Below are 19,282 nucleotides of genomic sequence, written 5' to 3' on the forward strand. Positions count from 1 at the left end.
CCTCCCCCACTTCTGACCACTCCCCCCACCCCAAACACACACCAAGGCTCTCTGGCTCTGTGTGGGAACCCCATCTCCCTTCCTATACCAGGACCCTTACTCCATCCCGGGCTCCGCCCCCAGCAGCTCAAGCCCCTCCCACTCTAGACTCAGATTCCTCCAGTGCTCTCAGCCACCTCCATGGGTCCTGACTCAGCTGCTGTTTCTCAAGGCTCTGACTCTACCCTGAATGCTCAGGCTCCTCCCCTAAGACCCTGGCTCTGACCAAGGTTGCCCAAGCCCCTCCCCGCTGGACTCGAGCTCCGCCCCAGGACACTCAGGCCCCTTCCTACCTGGACCTGCAGCTGACGCTTGTGCAGAGCGGAGTGAATCAGGGCTAGTGTGGAGGAGTCCGAGCAGGCAGGGGATGGGCCTCGGCGGGGGGAACGGCCACGGCCGGGCGAGGAGCGCCTCGGTGGGGACGGGGTCCGGGCCCCCGAGAGCCCCCGCAGGCTGCCGTCCGATGCGGCCGCTGTACGCTCAGAGCCACTTAACTGGACGCCGCTCTCCATGTCTGACAGGACGGCCTGAGGGTGGGTTAGGGAGGCAGAAGGAGGAGGGGAGCTGCGGTGTTAGTTGGGCCAAGAAGCTTCGGGAGGCAGTGGGGCCACCAGGGTCCTCATGTCTAGCTTCATCCCTAACTCTGCAGCACTTTCTCACCTCCGCTAGCTCACAGCCCTCAGCCCACCAGGTAAGGCCTCCCATTTACTGGGGAGACATGATTCAGCGTTTCTCACAGATGGGCAGGGAACATGCAGTGCCTCCTCTCCAACAGGGAACTCCCCCGGGGTGGGGGGCAGGGGGTGGCAGAGTTTGGGCGGAGCTAGCAGGGGTGTTAAACAGCAGCCTAGGTTTCCAGGGCCCCCAACCACTTGCAGTTCAGCTCAAGGCCACCAGGGGACGTGGTGGCCCAGGACTGCCTTGCCTTGCCCTGCCCAGGGCTCCCACCCCTTCTGGCCTCTCCCGGCTCCCGGACCTGTGCCAGGTCCCTCAGGGTCTGCTGCAGCCCCTCTCCATCCTCTGTCTCCAGGGCCGCCTGCTCCTGGAGCCGCAGGGATTCCTAGAGTGGTGTTGGGGAGACAGGCAAAGAGCGGTCAGGGTCTCTACCCTAGTCAGAAACCCCACCTTCGTCTCCCTCCCCGGACTATCACCAATCAGCTGGCCTCGAAGGCCATGCCCAGGGGCCAGCAGCTCGGTAGACCCCACAGCGGCCCCAGTGCCCTCACTGAACAGACCAGGCCCAGAGAGGTGTGGTGTCCTGCCCCAGGTCACACAGCCTATTGGAGGAGAGCTGGACATAGAACCCAGGCCAGACCCCACACAGAAGGATGACCAACCCAGGCAGTACCCTTGAGAGGGGTCCCTCTGGTGGGGAGGCAGCTGAGTTCCAAAAGAAAGAGCCCTGGGCTAGCAGGGCACAGGCATGAGTTCAAGTCCTGACTCCCCAGCTTAATGGCTCTGAGACTCTGGACAAGTATTTCTCCTTGGGCCTCAAGTTCCTCATCTGTATAATGGGGATCATGCTACAGAACTGCTGAGAGGATGAAATGGGATAAAGGAGGTGAATGTGCTTACCACTAAAGCTGGCACCCACTAGGCGCTCACACTAAACTGGCACACACTAGGTGCTCAATTAATGAGGGGGTGAAACTGAGTCTGAGTGGGATGCTTGGGGTTGGCCCAAGCAACCCAGCCCTCAGCCTGTGTCCATGGATCTGGTCGGTGCCCCCGCCCCGCCCTGCATCTCACCAGGGCCTCAAGCTTCTCAGTGAGGGCCTTGTTGAGCCGCTCCTTTTCCAGATTCTGGTTCTGAAGGCGCTCGACTGTCAGGGCCAGCTCAGTCACTCTGGAGGTAGGGGAGCAACACAGGTGAATGGGAGACCCACCCAGCTTCTGCTCAAACCCACCAGCTCTGTGTCCTTCATGTTTCCCCAAACCTGAGGCAGGGAACCTAGGATTCGCCTCCCTTGCCATGTGACCTGAAGTCACTCTCCTTTCTCATCTCTAAATGAGAATGAGGTGGCCACCCGCTTTATCTCACGGGAAAACACTGTGGGACTTGTCTAGGTCTCAGGAGCAGAGGCTGAACTGCTCGTGATGTGCCCTGGGCAAGAGCCCTCTGAACCTCCGTCTCCCCCCTCTGCCAAACGGGGTGCCTGGGGAGACTGGCTGAACTCACACAGGGGAAGGGCCCGTCCCTGTTAAACAGACTCCCCCTCCTCCCCGTATCTCTGGGCATACACTCTGTGGGGAGGTCTGCCTCGCGTGGTGCCTCCGGGCGCCCACCTGGCACTGAGGTCAGCCTTGTCCAGGTTGCTTTGCACCTGCAGCTGGGCCAGGTCCTTCTCCTGGAGCACCTTGTTCCGCAGCTGCTCCTCTAGCTGGGCCTGCAGCAGGGCCTGCTTCTCCAGGGCCGCCTCGGCCCGGCTCTCGGCCAGCCGCAGGCCTGTGCTCAGCCCCAGGCCCGCCTCCTGGACAGCCCGTGAGGTCCGGGCCAGCTCCCCTCCCAGCTGCAGCAGGTCCCTGGTGGAGAGAACACAGGATGGGGAAGGGATGGGGGGGGTGGGCTCCCAAGTGTAAATTAAAACTACAGTGGGATGCCATTTGTCGCTATCAGACTGGGGACAAAAAGTCACATAATGCAGTGTAGGTGAGGCTGCGGGAAAACAGGCTCTCCCTACACTCCTGGTGTGAGGGTGAGTGTAACCACACAGAGGGCAATTAGAAGAACTCTGAAAATTATAAATGGATAGGTTCTATGACCCACTGACTCCATCGCTCAGAATTTATCCTACAGATGTGCCCCAACGCAAGGAAAATGACTGTGTATAAGGGGATCCACTGCAGCCTTGCTCATGTAAGAAATACTGGTGGCAACCTAAATATCTATCGAAAGGGAGCTGCTATCGCCTTTTCTTTTTTCTTTTGGCCACCGCGTGGCTTGCAGGATCTCAGTTCCCAGACCAGGAATTGAACACGGGCCATGGCAGTGAAAGCCTGGAATCCTAACCACTAGGCCACCAGGGAACTCGGCAGGGAGCTGCTATTAAAAAAATCATGATACATCCCTTCAATGGAATACTTTGGAGCCAAGAAAAACTAATGGGGAAGCTCTTTAGAGCCTGATGTGGAACCACTTCCCAGCTATAACTATTGGGTGAACAAAGCATCTTCGAGAACTGCAAAAAGGGAATTCCCTGGTGGTCCAGTGGGTAGGACTCTGCGTTTCCAATGCAAGGAGCATGGGTTCAGTCCCTGGTTGGGGAACTCCCACAAGCTGCGTGGTGTGCACCCCCCCAAAAAAAAAGAACTGCAAAGATGAAATTCTCCCAAGAGTGTATAAAAGAAAAGTGGGGTCTGAGGGGGAAATGTACAATCTGCTGTATTTGCTTGTATCAAATGAGCCTGAGTGTCTGGGTCAGAGGCGGCAGGAAGAGTTTTCACCATACACCCTTTTGAAATTTGAACCTTGTGCATGTGTGAGTTATTCAAAAGCAAGATGTTAACATTTTAAATGCTAATTAAAAATTACGTATTTTAAATATATCAAACAGGTTAAATCCTCCCCTTTCCTGAATGAACTGTACCACTGGGTACCTAACAGTAAGAAGAGGAAGTGCCTTATTATAGAAGAATTCCAGTTAATACATGAAGAAGTGACAGAATGAGACAATCACGATTTTGCAACCTCTGACCAATGTCTGGACCTTGGCATTGAGCGTCAAGGGCTGCTAACGCACAGACAGAGGCTCCTGATGGCAGAGTACACACGGCGCTTATGAAGAAGTCTTGTCAAAACAAAACAAAGCAAAACACAACAATCCGAACCTGAATCTGATCAAGCCTTAAATCCAACATCCAATTTACAGGGGACAAAGGTGTAAAGGACACCACAGAATCCAGACTGTGGGAATCTCTAACGACAACTGTCCCGGTTTCCTGAACAAATAAAAGAGACTTAGAAGACAAATCAACCAATCACACTTTGTGAACATCTATGGATCCTGATTCAAACAATTTTAAAGACAAAAAGTGAAGAAACACCATCTGTGACACTGATGAGTCAACTGGAAATTTGGATATGAGAGAATAGTAGATGATCTCAACAAAAGATCATCGCTCAAACAAATGTTTAAGGCACAAAAGGAAACAAATTGGTCTGCCTGCCTCTAGGCTCGCCCCCCTGCAGCCTCACCTGCCCAAAGATCAAGCAGGACCAAGTCCCCTGCGGCAGGAGGCCTTTGAGGCTCTTTTCCAACCTGACCTCCTTTCGCTTGCCTTTTGCTTCAACCCCACTGGCTGCCATTTTCTCGCACCTCCAAGCCTTTGCTCCTGCTGTTCCCTCTGCCTGGGGTGCCCTCAGCTCTGCCAGTTAAAACCCCAGCCATCCCTTGGGGTCAGAGCAAATTCCACCTCCTCAATGAAGCATTTTTCTGACCTCCCCACCCCTCCCAGTTCTCTGAGCATCCAGGACAGCCTTTCTGTTGCACTTTCACGTCACTGACCACTCACTTCCTCAGTCTAGAAGTTGCAAGTTCCTTTTTTAAAAAATTAAATTAAATTAAATTTAATTTTTTGCCATGCCACACGGCTTGTGGGATCTTAGTTCCCCCACCAGGGATTGAACCCTGGCCCTTGGCAGTGAAAGTGTGGAGTCCTAACCGCTGGACTGCCAGGGAATTCCCTACAGGTTGCGAGGTCCTTGGTAGCAGAAGCTGAATATCATAGTAGATTAAAAGCAGGAACTGCAAATCCTGATTCAGCCACTTACTTACTGCTGTGTGACCTTGGGAAGGTCACTCTACCTCTCTGAGCCTCAGTGTCCTCATCTGTAAAATGGGGATCATTCCAGTTCCTACCTCACAGGGACACTGTGGATATGAGATGAAATAAAATGTACAAAGAGCCTAGCTCAGAGCAAACACCTAGTAAACGTTTACTATTTACTGGTAATGACTAGGAAACAGTAAATTTAGTAAATACCAAATAGTATTTAGTATTTAACCTTAGTCATTTGGTCATAAATAGCCAATTTAGCAAGTACATTAAGTAAATACTAAGTGACTGCCATGATCTTGGTAAGAGGTAATTATTACTAGTTGCCTCTGCATCTCCGTAGGGCCCTGCACACAGTAGGTGTTTTGGGTCTGACCGAAGTTCAACTGAGTTGCGTTGAATTCAGTGTGAAAAGCAGGGTTGTCTCCAGGCTGCTGCAGCGTCTCCCCGAGCCGCCCCTCCGCCGGCCAGGCCTCCTCACCTCTCGGTGGACATCTTCACCTCGCTGAGCAGCCGTCGGGCCCCCACAGCCTGCCTCCACAGGAGAAGCAGGCGGCTGTGCTCGTGGCTGAAGTAGGCGTTGAAAGACTGGAGGGCAGAGGGGCTGAGTGAGGGGCTGGAGCGGGGGCCGGCCCACTTCCTGCCCCAGCTCTGACCACCCCAGAGGCACCGTCGCCCGGGGGGGTGGGCCTCCCAGTGGGCCGGCTCTGGGCCCGCACACAGGGCTGTGTCGGAGCTGTACAGTCACCAGCTCAAGCCTCCCGCTGGCTAAGGGAGCTGGATTTCAAAGCCTCCACAGACTGCAAGCAGCAGCGAGGAAGGGCAGAAAGCGCCGGGCATCTAGGTTTGCATCCCAGCTGCCAGCCAGCTGCATGATTGGGCAGCTATTCAACCTCTCTTTAGAAGGAGGATGATGGCACTTTCCACATATGGTCACTATGAGGAACAGAGGAGAAATCGCGCGCCTGGCACTGGCACGTGGTATGTGCTAATCAAGGCTATTATTATGACAACCATTTACCTCTACTAAAGGGCTCACCTGACCAGCAGGGCCCTCCCTCCCCCTCCCCTTCCTCCCCCTCCCCTCCCCTCCCCTCCCCCTCCCCTCCCCCACCCCCATAGGCCATTCCCCTCGGGTCAGGGTGGAGCCTTGGCCCTGCTGGCCTCCCCGGTGCCCACCTCTCCCTCGCGCCTCCACGCTGCCTCCCGCTGCTCCAGCTCCTGGCGGCTGCGTGTCCAGTCGCTGGTCACCTTGCGAATGTCCTCACTCAGAGCCTGGTTGGCCGAGTTCGCCTGGTCCAGCTGCTCTCGGAGCATAGCGTTCACCTGGGCCAGGCTGGCGCTTCTGGGTGGGGGAAAAGGGACCAGTGGGTGCGTGGCCAGAGAGGACAGCCCTGCCAGCTATCCCCCAGCCCTGCCAGCTATCCCCACTGTGTCCCACCTCTGCTGTTCCTCCTCCAGGCGGATGAGGGCGCTCTCTAGGTCATGGCTGTGCTCTGTGTCCTGGGTGGGAGAAGCGGGGGCATCAGGCTGGGCACGTGGAGGGAAGCGTCTGCCCTGCCCCAGCACGGCACCCACCCTCAGCCGCCGCTGCTCCAGCTCCGTGGCTCTCTCCAGAAGCTGCTCCTCCATCTCCGAGGTCTTCTTCTTGTACTGGAGAATCTGGGGATGGGTGGGGAGTGGCCGGTTAGCCCCAGGGGCATGGGGGCCGGGCCAAGTGAGCGCAAGGGTGGGCAGGAGCAGGAGTGGGTGGCCCTGACCTTGGCCTGCAGCCGCTGCACGAGCTGGGCCTGCCGCTGCTGGCCCTCCTGGTAGGCCTGCAGCTTGCGCCGGTAGGAGGCCTGCTCCTCCTGCAGCTGCCTCCGCAGCTCCACGCTCTGCCGTGCCAGCCCCCTGGGCTCCTGTGTTTCCAGCTCCCCAGACTCCAGCCGCACAGCCTGCTCCAGCTGCAGGGAAGGGCCCTGGGTGAGAGTCCTGGGCCCCCCCGGGAAGGCAGTCACAGGCCTCTGCAGGGGGCGCCAGGTTGGACCTGGACCCACAATGCCTTGCAGGCACGTGTGGGCAATCCCAGGATGCAATGCACGTGTGCACGGGTAATGCAGCCGTGCATGGACACACAGACTGGGCAAGCACGGACACACAGACTGGGTGTGCATGGACACATGCATGTGGGCCCACAAACGTATGCATGCAAAACACAAAGATGCACCTGGGGTAAACCTTAAAGGCCCTGGGTACACCGTGAGCCTCTCCTCCAAGACACCCAACCCCCTGTGGTGGATAATTATTGGATTCATGCCCCTGTCTCCCCACCCCCACCCTAAGTGAGCTCAGGAAAGCCTCGATTTTGTTCCCCATTGTATTTTAGAACAGTGGCAGTAGCAATGTTAATGAATTAACAGCATGAGCACACGTGAATACATTCACAGGCATCAATACACATATGCATATCTGAGCTAGAGACATGCACGCACATAACACACACAGGCCACCTAAAACACCCCCAGGGTGACACAGATGAACTCACCCCGCCCCCACTCCCCACATACACAGCACTCAGGTTTGTAAGAGGTGCGCACATGTGTTCTAATATAAGGTGTGGTTTATTAACGCCCTCTCGCCCCAGCCTAGCCTTGGGCTCCCTCCTCTCCCTCGCCTCATGAGAAGCCTCTGTGGTCACCACCCTTCCCCTACCCACAGGCAGCTTGCAGCCCCTTCATCATCAGACCCTGGGGGCAGAGGCAGGATGCCTGCCGGCTCTGACTGCCTCGCTAGCCTGGAACCGCCTTACACCCTTAGGTACCCGCTGGTCCCAGGGGGCCCCTCAGCCTCCTCCAGCTGTTTGGAAAGGGAGGAGGGAGGAGGCCACTGAGGACAAGCAGGACCAACAGGGGAGCGACAGTGCCCAGGGAGAACCAACAGCACGAGAGCCCAGCCCAGTGCCTGGCCTGCAAAAGCCCGGGCAGGGTATTCACACGCCCACCCACGTTGGGTCCCAGGGAAGCCAACGGCAAGGGCAACTACTCTCCCCCACGCTAGTAACGGGGCCAGGCCAGGTCAGCCCCCCAGGCCTGTGTTAAGCAGTATGGCAGGAGAGGCCCAGTGAGTCACCAAGCTGAGAGTCATCTCCAGCCCCACTCCCACCCTGTTGCAGCAAATATAGAAATGAAGTTTTCCCTCCCCTGAGAACAAGGAGAATAAAGGGAACAGTGAACAGGCTAGAGAAGAAACATAACCTGGCCTGAAAGAGTCAATCACTCCTTGTTTTACTTTAACTGTCACTAATTTGTAGTAATTTGACAAAGCTAACCTCACTCCCTGACACTATGTAATTTACATTCAGCACCTATCACACCTAGTTCTGCGAGTTACATCCCCTGCCTCTCAATCCCTAACCTTACTCTGTCCCGGCACTTAACATTCGATAACAAATCACCCCCTATAGTTTTTGCATTTCAGAAACAAGGTCGCCGGCTGATAAACCAGAGGCAAACGGACGAGGCAAACGGACGCAATTACCAGACCGCCGGACCCCAATTACTGGGCGACCTGAGGCCAGCTATGACTGTTTTGAAATAATGCAAAGGAAAGGAAAAATGCAAGACCTTCACTACTCTGATCCTTATCACATACCCCGGACTGCGAGCCCCACATATAAAATCTTCCCTGATTCCCAAGGAGCGGGGGCACAGTTCTTGAGGCGCTAGCCTGCTGTGTCTTGCCTTCGGCCTGGCAGAAAAATAAAGCCATCTCTCTCCTCCAAAATCCCTGTCTCCGTATTTCTGTTCGGCCTCGGTGCACAGGGAAGCCGATATTCGGCAAAACCACGCCCACCCCCGGGGACAGCGCCGGGCAGGGTGACTGTGCCCACAGAGGCTGCTTGGGGGCTTCAGCTTATGTGGGGGGGATCCGGTCTGAGGGTGGAGGAGAAGGCAAGGTGCAGGTGGTCTCCGCCTGGAGGGTGTGCTGCAGGCCCGTGGCCAGTATCTGCGCGAAGTCCACCTAAGTCAGGTGATGGGCAGAGCATCCACATCTGCATGTGGTGACGGTGGCACCGAGATGCTGTGAGTGTGTTGTGCATGGATGCGGGCGCTTCCTTGGGTGTGGGTGGGGTGCGTCTTGTCATCTGTCTCCATGTGGGACCCTGTGTGTCTCTGGGTCTGGGCCTTCACAGGGACCGGGTGAGGTGGCGGCTGCAGTCCAAGGTCTACGTTGTGCTGCGGGCGATGGGTACGTCTTCGTGTGCACCCACGTGTCCATGTGTCTGTATGACTGTGTGCACAGTCACAAGTGGGCGGACCTGGGGAGCGAAGCTGGGCTCTGCACGCGTCTGTGCACTTGTGTGTACCTTTGTCTGGCTGCAGGTGTCCAGGAGCTGTGAGACAACGTTGTGTTGTCTGCGGTGCGGGTGTGCCGGATATACCACGGTGTGTGACTGTGCGTGTGGGTCGGATTGTGCGCTGTCTGGGCAGCTCCTGTGAATCTGAGCGTCTCCCCGAGGTGGGTTTGTGTTGGTGTGTGGGGAGGGTCTGATTGTGGCTTGTGTTGTGTGCATTTTGCACATCTGTGTGAACCAGATGCTGTCTGCTTCTCGGCTTTAGAAGGCTTCCTGCAGCTGCCAGGTGCTCCACCGCTTCTCCATCGCTCACGGCCAGACCCAAGCCACTCCTGGCCACACCCTACCCCGTTCCACAAACTTTGCTGCTCACCAAGCAGCCTTTCAATTTTACTTGTAATTCAAGAGGGAAGGAGGCTGCTACCAAGCCAGGGATGAAAGAAGTTTACTGTCTCCTCTAGCAACTGCTGCCCCAGTCCCCGCCACTCCATTCACTTGGTCCAGGTTGCCATGGACACTGGGTAGGGGGGTGCAGGGGGCCTGGCCTGTGGATCCGACTCCCTCCCTGCCATCCCAGCTGCCTCGCCCAATGCCTGCTCATCAGGGACAGGAAGAAGCAGGGGCTTCCACTGGGACCCTGAGGTTCTCCCTCTGACCTGGGAGGTGGCCACTGGGAGCCCCTGCCTCAGTTTCCCTACATGTAGCCAACAGGACAGAGATCCTGACCTCACCTCCACTCCCCTTTCCCAGGGACGCTGTGGGGTTTAAGGGGTCGGAACAACCTCACTGACTGGCCCTCTAAGCCAGCGCACGTGCACCAGTTATGGCCACAAGGGCAGGCCCTGTCACCTGCAGCCCGGGGACAAGTGGGCAGCAGGGAGTGACCGTGCCACAGGAGCACAGAGCCCCGGACCAGGGGTCTCGGTCCAGCTCCACCAACGACCTTGGGCCTGTCATGTCCCCTCCCTGGGCCTGTTTCCCCATCTCTAATGAGGTGATCTCCAGGCTCTGAGGTTCCCTGTGGACCCACCCCCAGGAAAGGCCTCAAGCTCACTGTCATGCAGCCCCTGCCTCCAGGGGGCGCCACACTCACACCATCTCAGACAGAGGACAGTCTCCTGCCAGGCTCGCTCTACATGCTATTCAGGGGTCTCCCCAGCCACACAAGGAAACTTTCTAGACTAAAGCAGCTCCCCCAACCGGCCCAGCCCCACAGCTGTGTCCTAGCAGAAAAGGGACCCGCTACCTCCACCTCTTCTTCCCTCCCCATGCCAGACTGAGGGGCGGTGCTAGCCTCACTGTCAGTCAGAAGTTGGCATTTAAAAGAGGCAGCCAATTCCCTGGTGGCGCAGTGGTTGAGGGTCTGCCTGCTAGTGCAGGGGACGTGGGTTCGGGCCCTGGTCTGGGAAGATCCCACGTGCCGCGGAGCAACTAGGCCCATGAGCCACAACTGCTGAGCCTGCGCGTCTGGAGCCTGTGCTCCGCAACAAGAGAGGCCGCGATAGTGAGAGGCCCACGCACCGCGATGAAGAGTGGCCCCCGCTTGCCGCAGCTGGAGGAAGCCCTCGCACAGAAACGAAGACCCAACACAGCCAAATAAATAAATAAATAAATATTTTTTTTAAAATAAATAAATAAATAAATAAAGAGGCAGCCAAAAATAAATAAATAAATAAAAGTAAAAGAGGCAGCCCCCAGGGGCCTGACACTGTGCCAGGGGCCAAAAGATGACCAGCCTAAACAGGAGGGGGCTGGCTCAGGGCCCACCACCAACAATACAGACTCCGCCCAGCCCGCCTGCCACACCCCCTGCAAACTTGGAAAAACTAGCTCTGCACGGTCCCCAGTGCCGGGGACCATCCTGCTCTTCTGCAAGTCCCAATACGTCAGGGGCTTGTCCAGGCAGGCGGATGCCAGGACACGGGCACATCCCACAACCACACAGAGGAACACAGATCCCTCTTCCCATCACGGGTATACAAGCCCCTGCATGGACAGGCCCGGCTCAGGGGTCCTCAGCCATCCCTAGCTCTGCCAGTCCCACACAGGGGACCCTGGGCCAGCTTCAATCTTCCGTCTGTAACATCAGGGGTCAAGTCTGAGGCCCTTCCAGCTTTCCCAGGGCCAGGTGCCCCCTGGAACTCCCAGGCCAGGTGCCTCTTCCCATACCCAGGAAACAAAACTGTAACACAGAGCCCTCGGCTGTGTGACCCCCAAGTAGAGTGCTTCCCCTCTCTGAGCCTCGGTTATCTCCTCTGTTAAATGAGCATCATAATGGTCCCGACCTTGGTGCATTAAATGTAAAGCACCCAGCACATGCTTGGCACACAGTAGGCACTCAGTAACCAGCAGCTACTATAATGAGTGTTATTACCACCCACACATCTCCCATCCGCACACACACTCCCTCCCTCATGCAACTCTCTCACCAACTTTCAGCCACCATCAACTCCCCAGGGTCGTCTCCCACGAGCCTGGAGGCCTAAAGGAGAAAATGCACTAAGAACCACCTGTACTCCACTCACACCCACCTCCTGCCCAGGCCCTACAGCACAGGTCCCGGGGGATGTGAATCCTGCCTGGACTTGCAGGCAGGCCCGGCTTCTCCTTCCTTCCTTCCTTTGCTGGGCCTCACCCCTACAGGGAGCAGGGCAGGTCTGTGGCTACCCCAGCCTGTTGGGTGGACCCCAAGGTCCAGGTAACTGGGGCGCAGGAAGATGCCCAGAGACTCAAGGGGTGGCAGGGGCCTCTAGGGGTCTTGTTCTCCGTGCCCCACCCCCCCAAGCAGGCTCGGGACAGCCAGGAATGAAATACCCCAGGTTCCAGGCACTTCATCCCCTTGTCTCATTGATTCCCCACAGCTCCATGTCACATTACTGTCCCCGCTATGGAAAGCAGGCTCGCAGAGCGGGGTGATTTGCTCAAGGCCACTCAGGTGGGCAGAGCCACAATCTGAATGGAGGCAGCCTGACTCCAGGGCCCACATTTTGCCCAGGAAGCGGGCCTGCCCTGGCTGTCTCCCCACCCCTGTGGCAGGGGAGCCCCTAGCCCAGCTCTCAGCCCCCCGCAGCACCCACCCTCTCGCTGACCGCGTTGTACTTGATGGCCAGCTCATCGCGCTCAGCCCGGCTCTGGGCCAGCAGGTCCTCCACGCGGGACAGCTCCTGCTGCAGAAGCTGGTTCTCCTCCTGCAGTGACAGCATGGATGCCATCTCGGTGGCCGGCAGCAGGGCTGGAGAGGGACAGCGGGCACACAATTAGCTTCCACCTGCATCCTGAGGGACCGCCTCCCCCTACAGGTGCCCTACCCATCCCTGGAGGCAGGAAGATGGACCAGGTGCCCACGAGGAGCTGTAGCTGAGGGGGCCCTTCCCAGACTCTCTCAACCCACATACGAGGTGTGGGTGCCGCCCTCCAGGGGGAACAGGGGCCCATCAGCCTTCCTGCCCGGGTGGGGAATGGACACTGCCACCCCTTATACTTCTACAAAGCCCTGAGCTAAGCTGAGCTGCCCTCCCCCTCTAATCCTGGGTTCATCCAGCTCACACCTTCCCTGGGAGAGAATGTGGTGTTTGGGGTTTAAGTCTTTGCAGCAGGCTGCCCGCAAGCAAGGAGGGGATGCTCAGCCCTGCCTTCCAGCAGCATCACATGGAGAACAAGTCTGGGAAAATTATACTTCTGAGCCTCCATTTCCTCATCTGTAAAATGGGACCCTCCATCACAGGCTTGTGCCTGCCTCACAGTGATTGTTCAAGAAATGGAAGCTGCACTCATTATCGTCATTATGACTGTTGAGGAGGGGAATGTGAGAAGAGGTGAGATGCAGGCAGTGTCTGTGAAGGGGAGTGGTACCTGGGCTCTCAGGCTGGGAGAAGTTGTGGGTGACAATCTCCCTGATGCGGGCAGGCAGGTAGGTGGGCTGGGTATCCTGGGCCCGGTCCTGTACGTTCAGGCCCTTCTCCTGGCCCGACCCCAGGATGCTGCTCTCCGGTGTCTGCAGGGAAAGAGGGAGAGTCTGCGGGGGGACCTGGGACCTTGGGCTCCCTGGCGTGGGTGGGAGAGAAACAAAGTCCTGCCACACCAAACAAAGATGTGGGTGCCCAGGAGACCCTCGGGAAATCCCCAAAGGGAAGGAAGCCTGGGAGTGAGAGTCACAAAAAGCCCAATGGGAGGACACTCTGTGTGCCCCCTGCCCCGGGAAAGAGGCCCCCTCAGGGGCCAGAGAAGCAAACCAAAGCCCACGGCCCACTCACAAACCTCCCAGGGCAGCACAGAGCGCTGGGGGCTCCAATCCAGCTCCCGCCCTAGATGGGTGATGACCCCACTGCTCCAGCAGAGGTCACCTCAACCCTAAAATCTGGAAGTAGGGACTCCCCTGCACTCGAGGGGCACTGGATAAGGGAGCCACGGAGTTGAGCCCTGAGCACCCCTCTACCCCCAGTCTGGCCGGGAGCTGCAAGCTGGGGTCCCTGCGCACCCCGCCACCACAGCTCTCCCACCCCTGGACCCCTAAGATGTGCCCACGCCTCCCACTCCTGCTAGGCCCACACTCCCCTGCCCTGCACAGGGTGGGCACAGCCCCCAGGACCCACCTGGATAACCGCCTCCAGTGCCAGCTGGGCCTCCAACGACCCCTCCAGCCCCAAGTTCATGGGGTGGAGGCCGTGGGCACCCCTCTCCAGGCCCTGCGCCAGGGCCCTGGAGAACAACACAGCCCGCCCACCCTACAGCCAGACTGCTGTGCTGAGCGCTGGGCAGATTAGGCTTAAATCCGGCGGCGCCCCCACGTGATCAGGGAGGTGGGCGGGGCTGAGGGGGAGGGGAGGGGAAGGGAGGGGAGGGGAAAGGAGAGGGTGGGCGGGAAGCTGGGCAGAGGGGAACCGGAGGAGGAAGGGCGAATAGGGGGAGGAGAGGAGAGAGGGGAGGAGGTTGGGGAGAAAGGGAAGGAGTGGAAAGAAGAGGGAAAGGATGGAGAGGAGGGGGGAGGGAAAGGGGGAAGGGACCTGGAGGTGAAGACCGCCCCGCACTACACAAACACACACACACACACACACACACATGCACACACACTCTACCCTCTCCCAGCGCAGGGGGTGGGGTCAACATGCAGGAGGCAGGAAAGGCCAGTCTTCAAGACCATCTTTACTGACCCAGAAAAGGGGTCACAGGGTTTGCTAAGAATGTCTTTACAGGGTGCTGGGATGACGTTTGCCCACATCAGGTGCAGGCTGTGGAATTGCCCAGTCCAGGCAAGGAACTGAATCCCCCTTCTCCGACTCCTAACCCCACCCCTCCCCACTGGCTGTGTGCCCCAGGGAAAGCAACTTTGCTTATCTGAGCCTCCAGCGTCTTCGTGTAAGATGCGAATATTGGCACCCATCCCATGGAGTCACCTGGGCGCATAGAGAGCTTACGACTGGGCACCGGGCTCAGAGTGAGCATGTGATCAATACTGATTTCATTCATCTGAAAATCCGAAATGTACAGTCCCTGTACCCCGGACCCTGGGGCTCAGAGGTCCACCCACTGCCTGCCATTGTTCCTTCCCTAAGGCAAGGAGGCTGTGTGATGTAGTGGTTAGGCTGTCAGCTCTGAAATCAGGGTCAGATATGGGGTCGCATCGGAGCCCCAGCTCTGCCACTTGTTGGCAGTATGACCTTGGACAAGTTACCTCCCTGAGCCTCAGTTTCCTCATCTCTAAAATGAAACTGATAGCACCTACCACATAGAGTCACTGTGAAGATTAAATGGGTTGAACAGTGTAAGGGGTTTGCACCACAGCTGGCACATGGTGAGCAGTGAGTAAATGGCGGCTGCTCTTCCTATTGTCATTAGCACCATGTGTCTGGGCTCCTGCTACCTCTTGGCCCACAGCCTCAGGGTGCCCTCTGCTCTAATGCCATGTCCCATAGGAGGCACATTCACGTTATCTCATTAAATCCTCACCTCAACCCCTTTCCAGATGAGAAAGCCGGGACACAGAGAGGTTGGGACTCTTACCTATTCAAAGTGGCACACTGCTGCAGGGAAGTGGGAAGCCCTAAGTCCTTTCCACTTAAGCCAGGCAGCCTCCCAATAGGTGCCTCAAGGCAAGACCGGGGCATTTGCACTTCAACGCTCTACCAACCGTGTCTAAGTCAGACCCAGGAATGCAGCAGGTGCTGCATAAATGTACATCAGTCCAAGCGGAGCCTGGAACCCTCACCCCCAACTAGGGAATCTGCTCTGGAAATGGAAAACCAGGAAACAGGGCACACTGAGCCAAAAAAATAAGTGCCTCCACATTGCCATGGCAACCGAGGCCAGATTTAGGCAAAAGTAAACTCAGCCAGAGGCAGGAAGCTGTCACTACAAAACCCTGGGACTCCATTTTCCCACCTCCAGACAGCCTCCAGAAATCTCCTCTACAGGCTGCACACCTATAACCAGAGCAGGGGGTGGCCACAAACACCCGCAGGCCAGGCTCTCCAGACCTGCTTGCCCAGCTTGGCAGAGAGGGGGCCCCAGATGTGCTTGGTGAACTGAACTGAATTATTCTGTGCCTTTCCCCAGCCAGTGCCCAGTGCCCTAGGGGATGGGGGAAGGGAGCAGGATGTCAGAACCCTTTGCACTGAGTGATTCCAACCCTTGGCTCTGTCCACAAAGTTCTCCCCCTCCGGTCCTTCTGGGTTCTATTATAAAGCCCAAGAAACCATATCTAAACCCTGTGTGTATGTGCATTTTCTAATGTCTGCAGTTTCCGTCCAATTCTCAGAACAACAATTGAATTCCTCATAGGAAAGATCTGGATGTTATAGCTTCAGCGTCTGACTGCCAGGAATCCAATCTGGCTGTACCTCCCCACAAGCTGTGTGACCCTGGGCCAATGGCCAATGACTTTGCCTCTCTGAGCCTCAGTTTCCTTTTCTGTAAAATGGGATAATAACAGTGCCTGCTTCTATTATGAGGATTAAATAAGATGATCTATGCTTAGCTATGTGCCTGGATATGGTGTGACAGAAACTGCTCTGTGTTCACCAAAAAACATTTCTGATTCTTCTTAGGAATATGGCTCAAAGTCATTTCCCAGACTCCACTGCAGTCAGATATGGCCATGTGATCAAGTTCTTACCAGCAGAATTAAGACAGAAAGAAGGTGTGCCACTTCGGACCTGGCCCATAAAAACCTCCCACAAGGACTTCTGTCCTTCCCCCAGCTGGAAGGAAATAACACTGAGTTCCTAGGGGATGCCAGAGCCACAAGCTGGAAGGGGTCTGGGTCCATGGGTCACCATGTAGAAAGCCACCGAACAGGACTTTTCACAAATGAGAAATAAACTTCTGTTGTGTTAAGCCACTGAGATTTCAGGATTTCACTATCGTTATCAGCTAGAATTACCTTAATGATTACCCACTGTTACATAGTGCATACGTGTTGTCTATTATTAGTGTTATCTTCACTAGTATTATTGGCTCCTCCCAGTACCCAATGTGCTTGGTGAACTGAACTGAATTATTCTGTGCCTTTCCTCAGCCAGCACCCTACCCAATCTAGAACCCTGCCTGGTACACAGTAGACCCTCAGCCCTCAGGTTGGGCGAATAAACACAGAGGAGACACCCGTTGCACTCACTCCCTCCCCAGTCCTGCTTAGTCCTTTGACCACCCTGCAAAGCTGCCATTTACCAGGTCCAGCTGCAGGCCCTAGCCAAAAAGTCCCTCAAAGGCCACTCATGAGTCAAACATACCAGCTGCTCTCACCCCCTTATCCTTTCTTTATTCTCCAGTTGCTGACTAGAAATTATAATAAACATATTGAGCCAACCATGAGCCAGGCTCTGTGCCCCAATTTCTGCATCTGTACCATATCTATTTTAACCTTCTTGACAGTCCCATGATGCTGGTACTGTTCTACCCACTTTACAGATGACAACACTAAGGCTGGGTGAAGTTAAATGGTTTGCTCAAAGTCATCCAGCCATGAAGAGCTGAAGCCACAGGTGAGAAGTATGCCTGGTTCCAGAGTTTTAAACTATCACACAATGGCTACCAACATGTATTGCTTACTGTATGCCAGGCGCCACCCTAGGTCTCTGATGTATATTATATAAGCCACTGCCACTGCTTGCCTGGCCTGCTGAGATGGCTCCTCATGGGTCTCCCTACTTCCTCTCTTGTCCCCCAGCCCAGTCTATTCTCACACATCCCTCTTCTATTCAACCCCCATGCTGGCTACTATCACACTCAAAATAAAATTCAAAGTCCTACCACAGTGAACAAGGCCTGCTCAATCTAGCCCAGGTCTACCTCTCCACCTCATCTCCCCTCTCCCCCAGCTAGTCCACTCTAGCCATGCTGGCCTTCTTGATTCTCAAACACACCAAGCATGCTCCGGCCTCAAGGCCTTTGCATCTGTCATTTTCTCTGCCTGGAATGCTCTTCTCCCTTCTCTTCATGGCTGACTCCAGACCCTGGCCAAAAACGTCACCTTCTGAGATTGTGAACCCTGACCTCCCAGCCAAAGTGGTTCCTGCCAGTAACTGTTCACTGTTTCCTCCTACATGTATGTTGTCTGTCTGCTCCAAGGTCAGGGACCAAGTCATCCTTGTTTACTGCTGTCTCCACAGGGCCTAAGGCCCAAAGCGCCATGAACAGCTGTTGAGTGAATGAATGAATGCTAGGAGACAAGTAGTAATATAGGAAATTAAATGAAAAAAAATAGAAACGGTTTAGCAGGGGTCACACACGGCAAGCCTTGGCCATGTTCGATGTGACCTGCAGACTGAGTTCCCAGAAGGACCCCAGCGAACACATACCCAACACCCGAACACCTCACAGGAGTTCAAGGTAAAAACCGGGCAGTGTCCCCCACAGGGGACTCCTGGGTGGGAGGGGTACCTAGTCTCTGAGGGCTGACCCCCATCCCCAGGGCTTGAGAGAAAGACCAGAGAGGAGGAGCTAAGTCAAGGAAACCTCCAAGATCCAGGGGTTCTAACTCCTGAGGTCTTTCCTGACTGAGGAGCCTGGCCTTAGCCTCTGGTCTGATCCGGCCACAGGATTTGTTTGTTAAGCACCTACTGTGAGCTTAGCTAAGGAAAACAGGAAATCTCAGATGAAAACAGACTGACGGTACCCTCGTGGCCCCCTCCCCCAGTGTCCCAATCCCCCAGACAAGTCAAGGTCCCAGAGGGAGCCGGGGAGACTGGCCACCAAGGGGGCAGACATTGCCTCAGAGCACTGTCCTTTCGGGTTGGCATAAAGATCACAAGGGAGCTTGCTCGTAACGGCAACCCCAGAGACTGGCACGAGGGTGGGGTCTCAGGCCCTACTTTGAGTAACCCAAGGAGGCCCCAAATCCCTGCACAGGCTGTGCCATCTTGGGCAGTTCAATTGACTGCCCTGGGCCTCAGTTTCCTCATCGGTAAAGCGGAGCTACTTTCGACTCCGTATGTTGCACTGAAACACTATCCCAAGCGAGGAGGGCAGGGACGGTGCCTGGCCCACAGGAAGCCGCAGTAAGCGATCGCTGCTGGTGGTGACAATTGGGAAAAGCCTCCTACCGCAGCTCAGCCTGGAAAGAGGGGACCCCCGGGGCGGAGAGGCGCTTGTCTGCAGGCCGCTGCGCCCGGGCAGGCCCCCGTCCCCTGCCGCCTACCCCAGCCCGCGGGAATCCGGGCAGGATTTGGAGCAGGACGGCTGGCAGGATGTCCGCAGAGGCCCCGGGCGCGCTCTCCAGGAGGCCGAGCCGGGCAGCGCCGGGGCGTGCGGCGCGTACGCCCTGAGCGCCCCCAAGGCCGGGACTGCGGCTCCAGCCCGCCCTCTGGCGCGCGCCCGCCTTCCCGCCCTCCGCGCGCGCCGCAATCTCGGCCCCGCGGCCTTCTCCCGCCGCAGCCCGCCCCGCGCGCCCGAGCCCCTGACCCGCGGGAGCGCGCGCCGCGGGCCTCCTACCTTCGCGCGACACCACCGCTGCCGCCGAGGCCGAGCGGGCCGGGCCAGGCGAAGCCAGAGGGCGGAGCCCGCGCCCGACCCGCCCGCGTCCCCGCGTCGCCTGGGGTGGAGGGTGCGCCCTGGGCCCGGGGCGGGGCCGGCCGCTGGGAGCGTGCGGCGGCCTCAGTCTACGAGCGCTTACCTGGGAGCCGCACTAGGTGGAGG

At 56.8% G+C, this 19,282-nt stretch overlaps 1 protein-coding gene across 9 annotated transcripts in view; it reads right to left on the bottom strand.

The window, feature by feature from the left end:
- Positions 1 to 13,887, bottom strand: part of CROCC (ciliary rootlet coiled-coil, rootletin) — a 43,259-nt gene extending 29,372 nt beyond the window's left edge. The window contains exons 1-13 of one of the 9 annotated variants that reach the window (XM_082402590.1): positions 13,744 to 13,884; positions 13,004 to 13,145; positions 12,229 to 12,383; positions 11,581 to 11,633; positions 6,576 to 6,789; positions 6,394 to 6,477; positions 6,257 to 6,318; positions 5,995 to 6,160; positions 5,297 to 5,403; positions 2,326 to 2,562; positions 1,789 to 1,885; positions 1,016 to 1,099; positions 333 to 566 (exon numbers count right to left, since the gene is read on the bottom strand). In XM_082402590.1, coding sequence (XP_082258716.1) covers positions 333 to 566; positions 1,016 to 1,099; positions 1,789 to 1,885; positions 2,326 to 2,562; positions 5,297 to 5,403; positions 5,995 to 6,160; positions 6,257 to 6,318; positions 6,394 to 6,477; positions 6,576 to 6,789; positions 11,581 to 11,633; positions 12,229 to 12,383; positions 13,004 to 13,145; positions 13,744 to 13,803 — 1,695 coding nt within the window. In that variant the 5' untranslated portion in view covers positions 13,804 to 13,884. Of the gene's footprint in view, positions 1 to 332; positions 567 to 1,015; positions 1,100 to 1,788; positions 1,886 to 2,325; positions 2,563 to 5,296; positions 5,404 to 5,994; positions 6,161 to 6,256; positions 6,478 to 6,575; positions 6,790 to 11,580; positions 11,634 to 12,228; positions 12,384 to 13,003; positions 13,146 to 13,743 lie in introns of those variants that run through there. The other 8 variants (XM_082402589.1, XM_082402587.1, XM_082402595.1 and 5 more) reach the window with 8 other exon arrangements.
- Positions 13,888 to 19,282: the final 5,395 nt, after the last annotated feature.

Source organism: Balaenoptera borealis (assembly GCF_965194805.1).
Source record: "Balaenoptera borealis genome assembly, chromosome: 1".
NCBI lineage: Eukaryota > Metazoa > Chordata > Mammalia > Artiodactyla > Balaenopteridae > Balaenoptera > Balaenoptera borealis.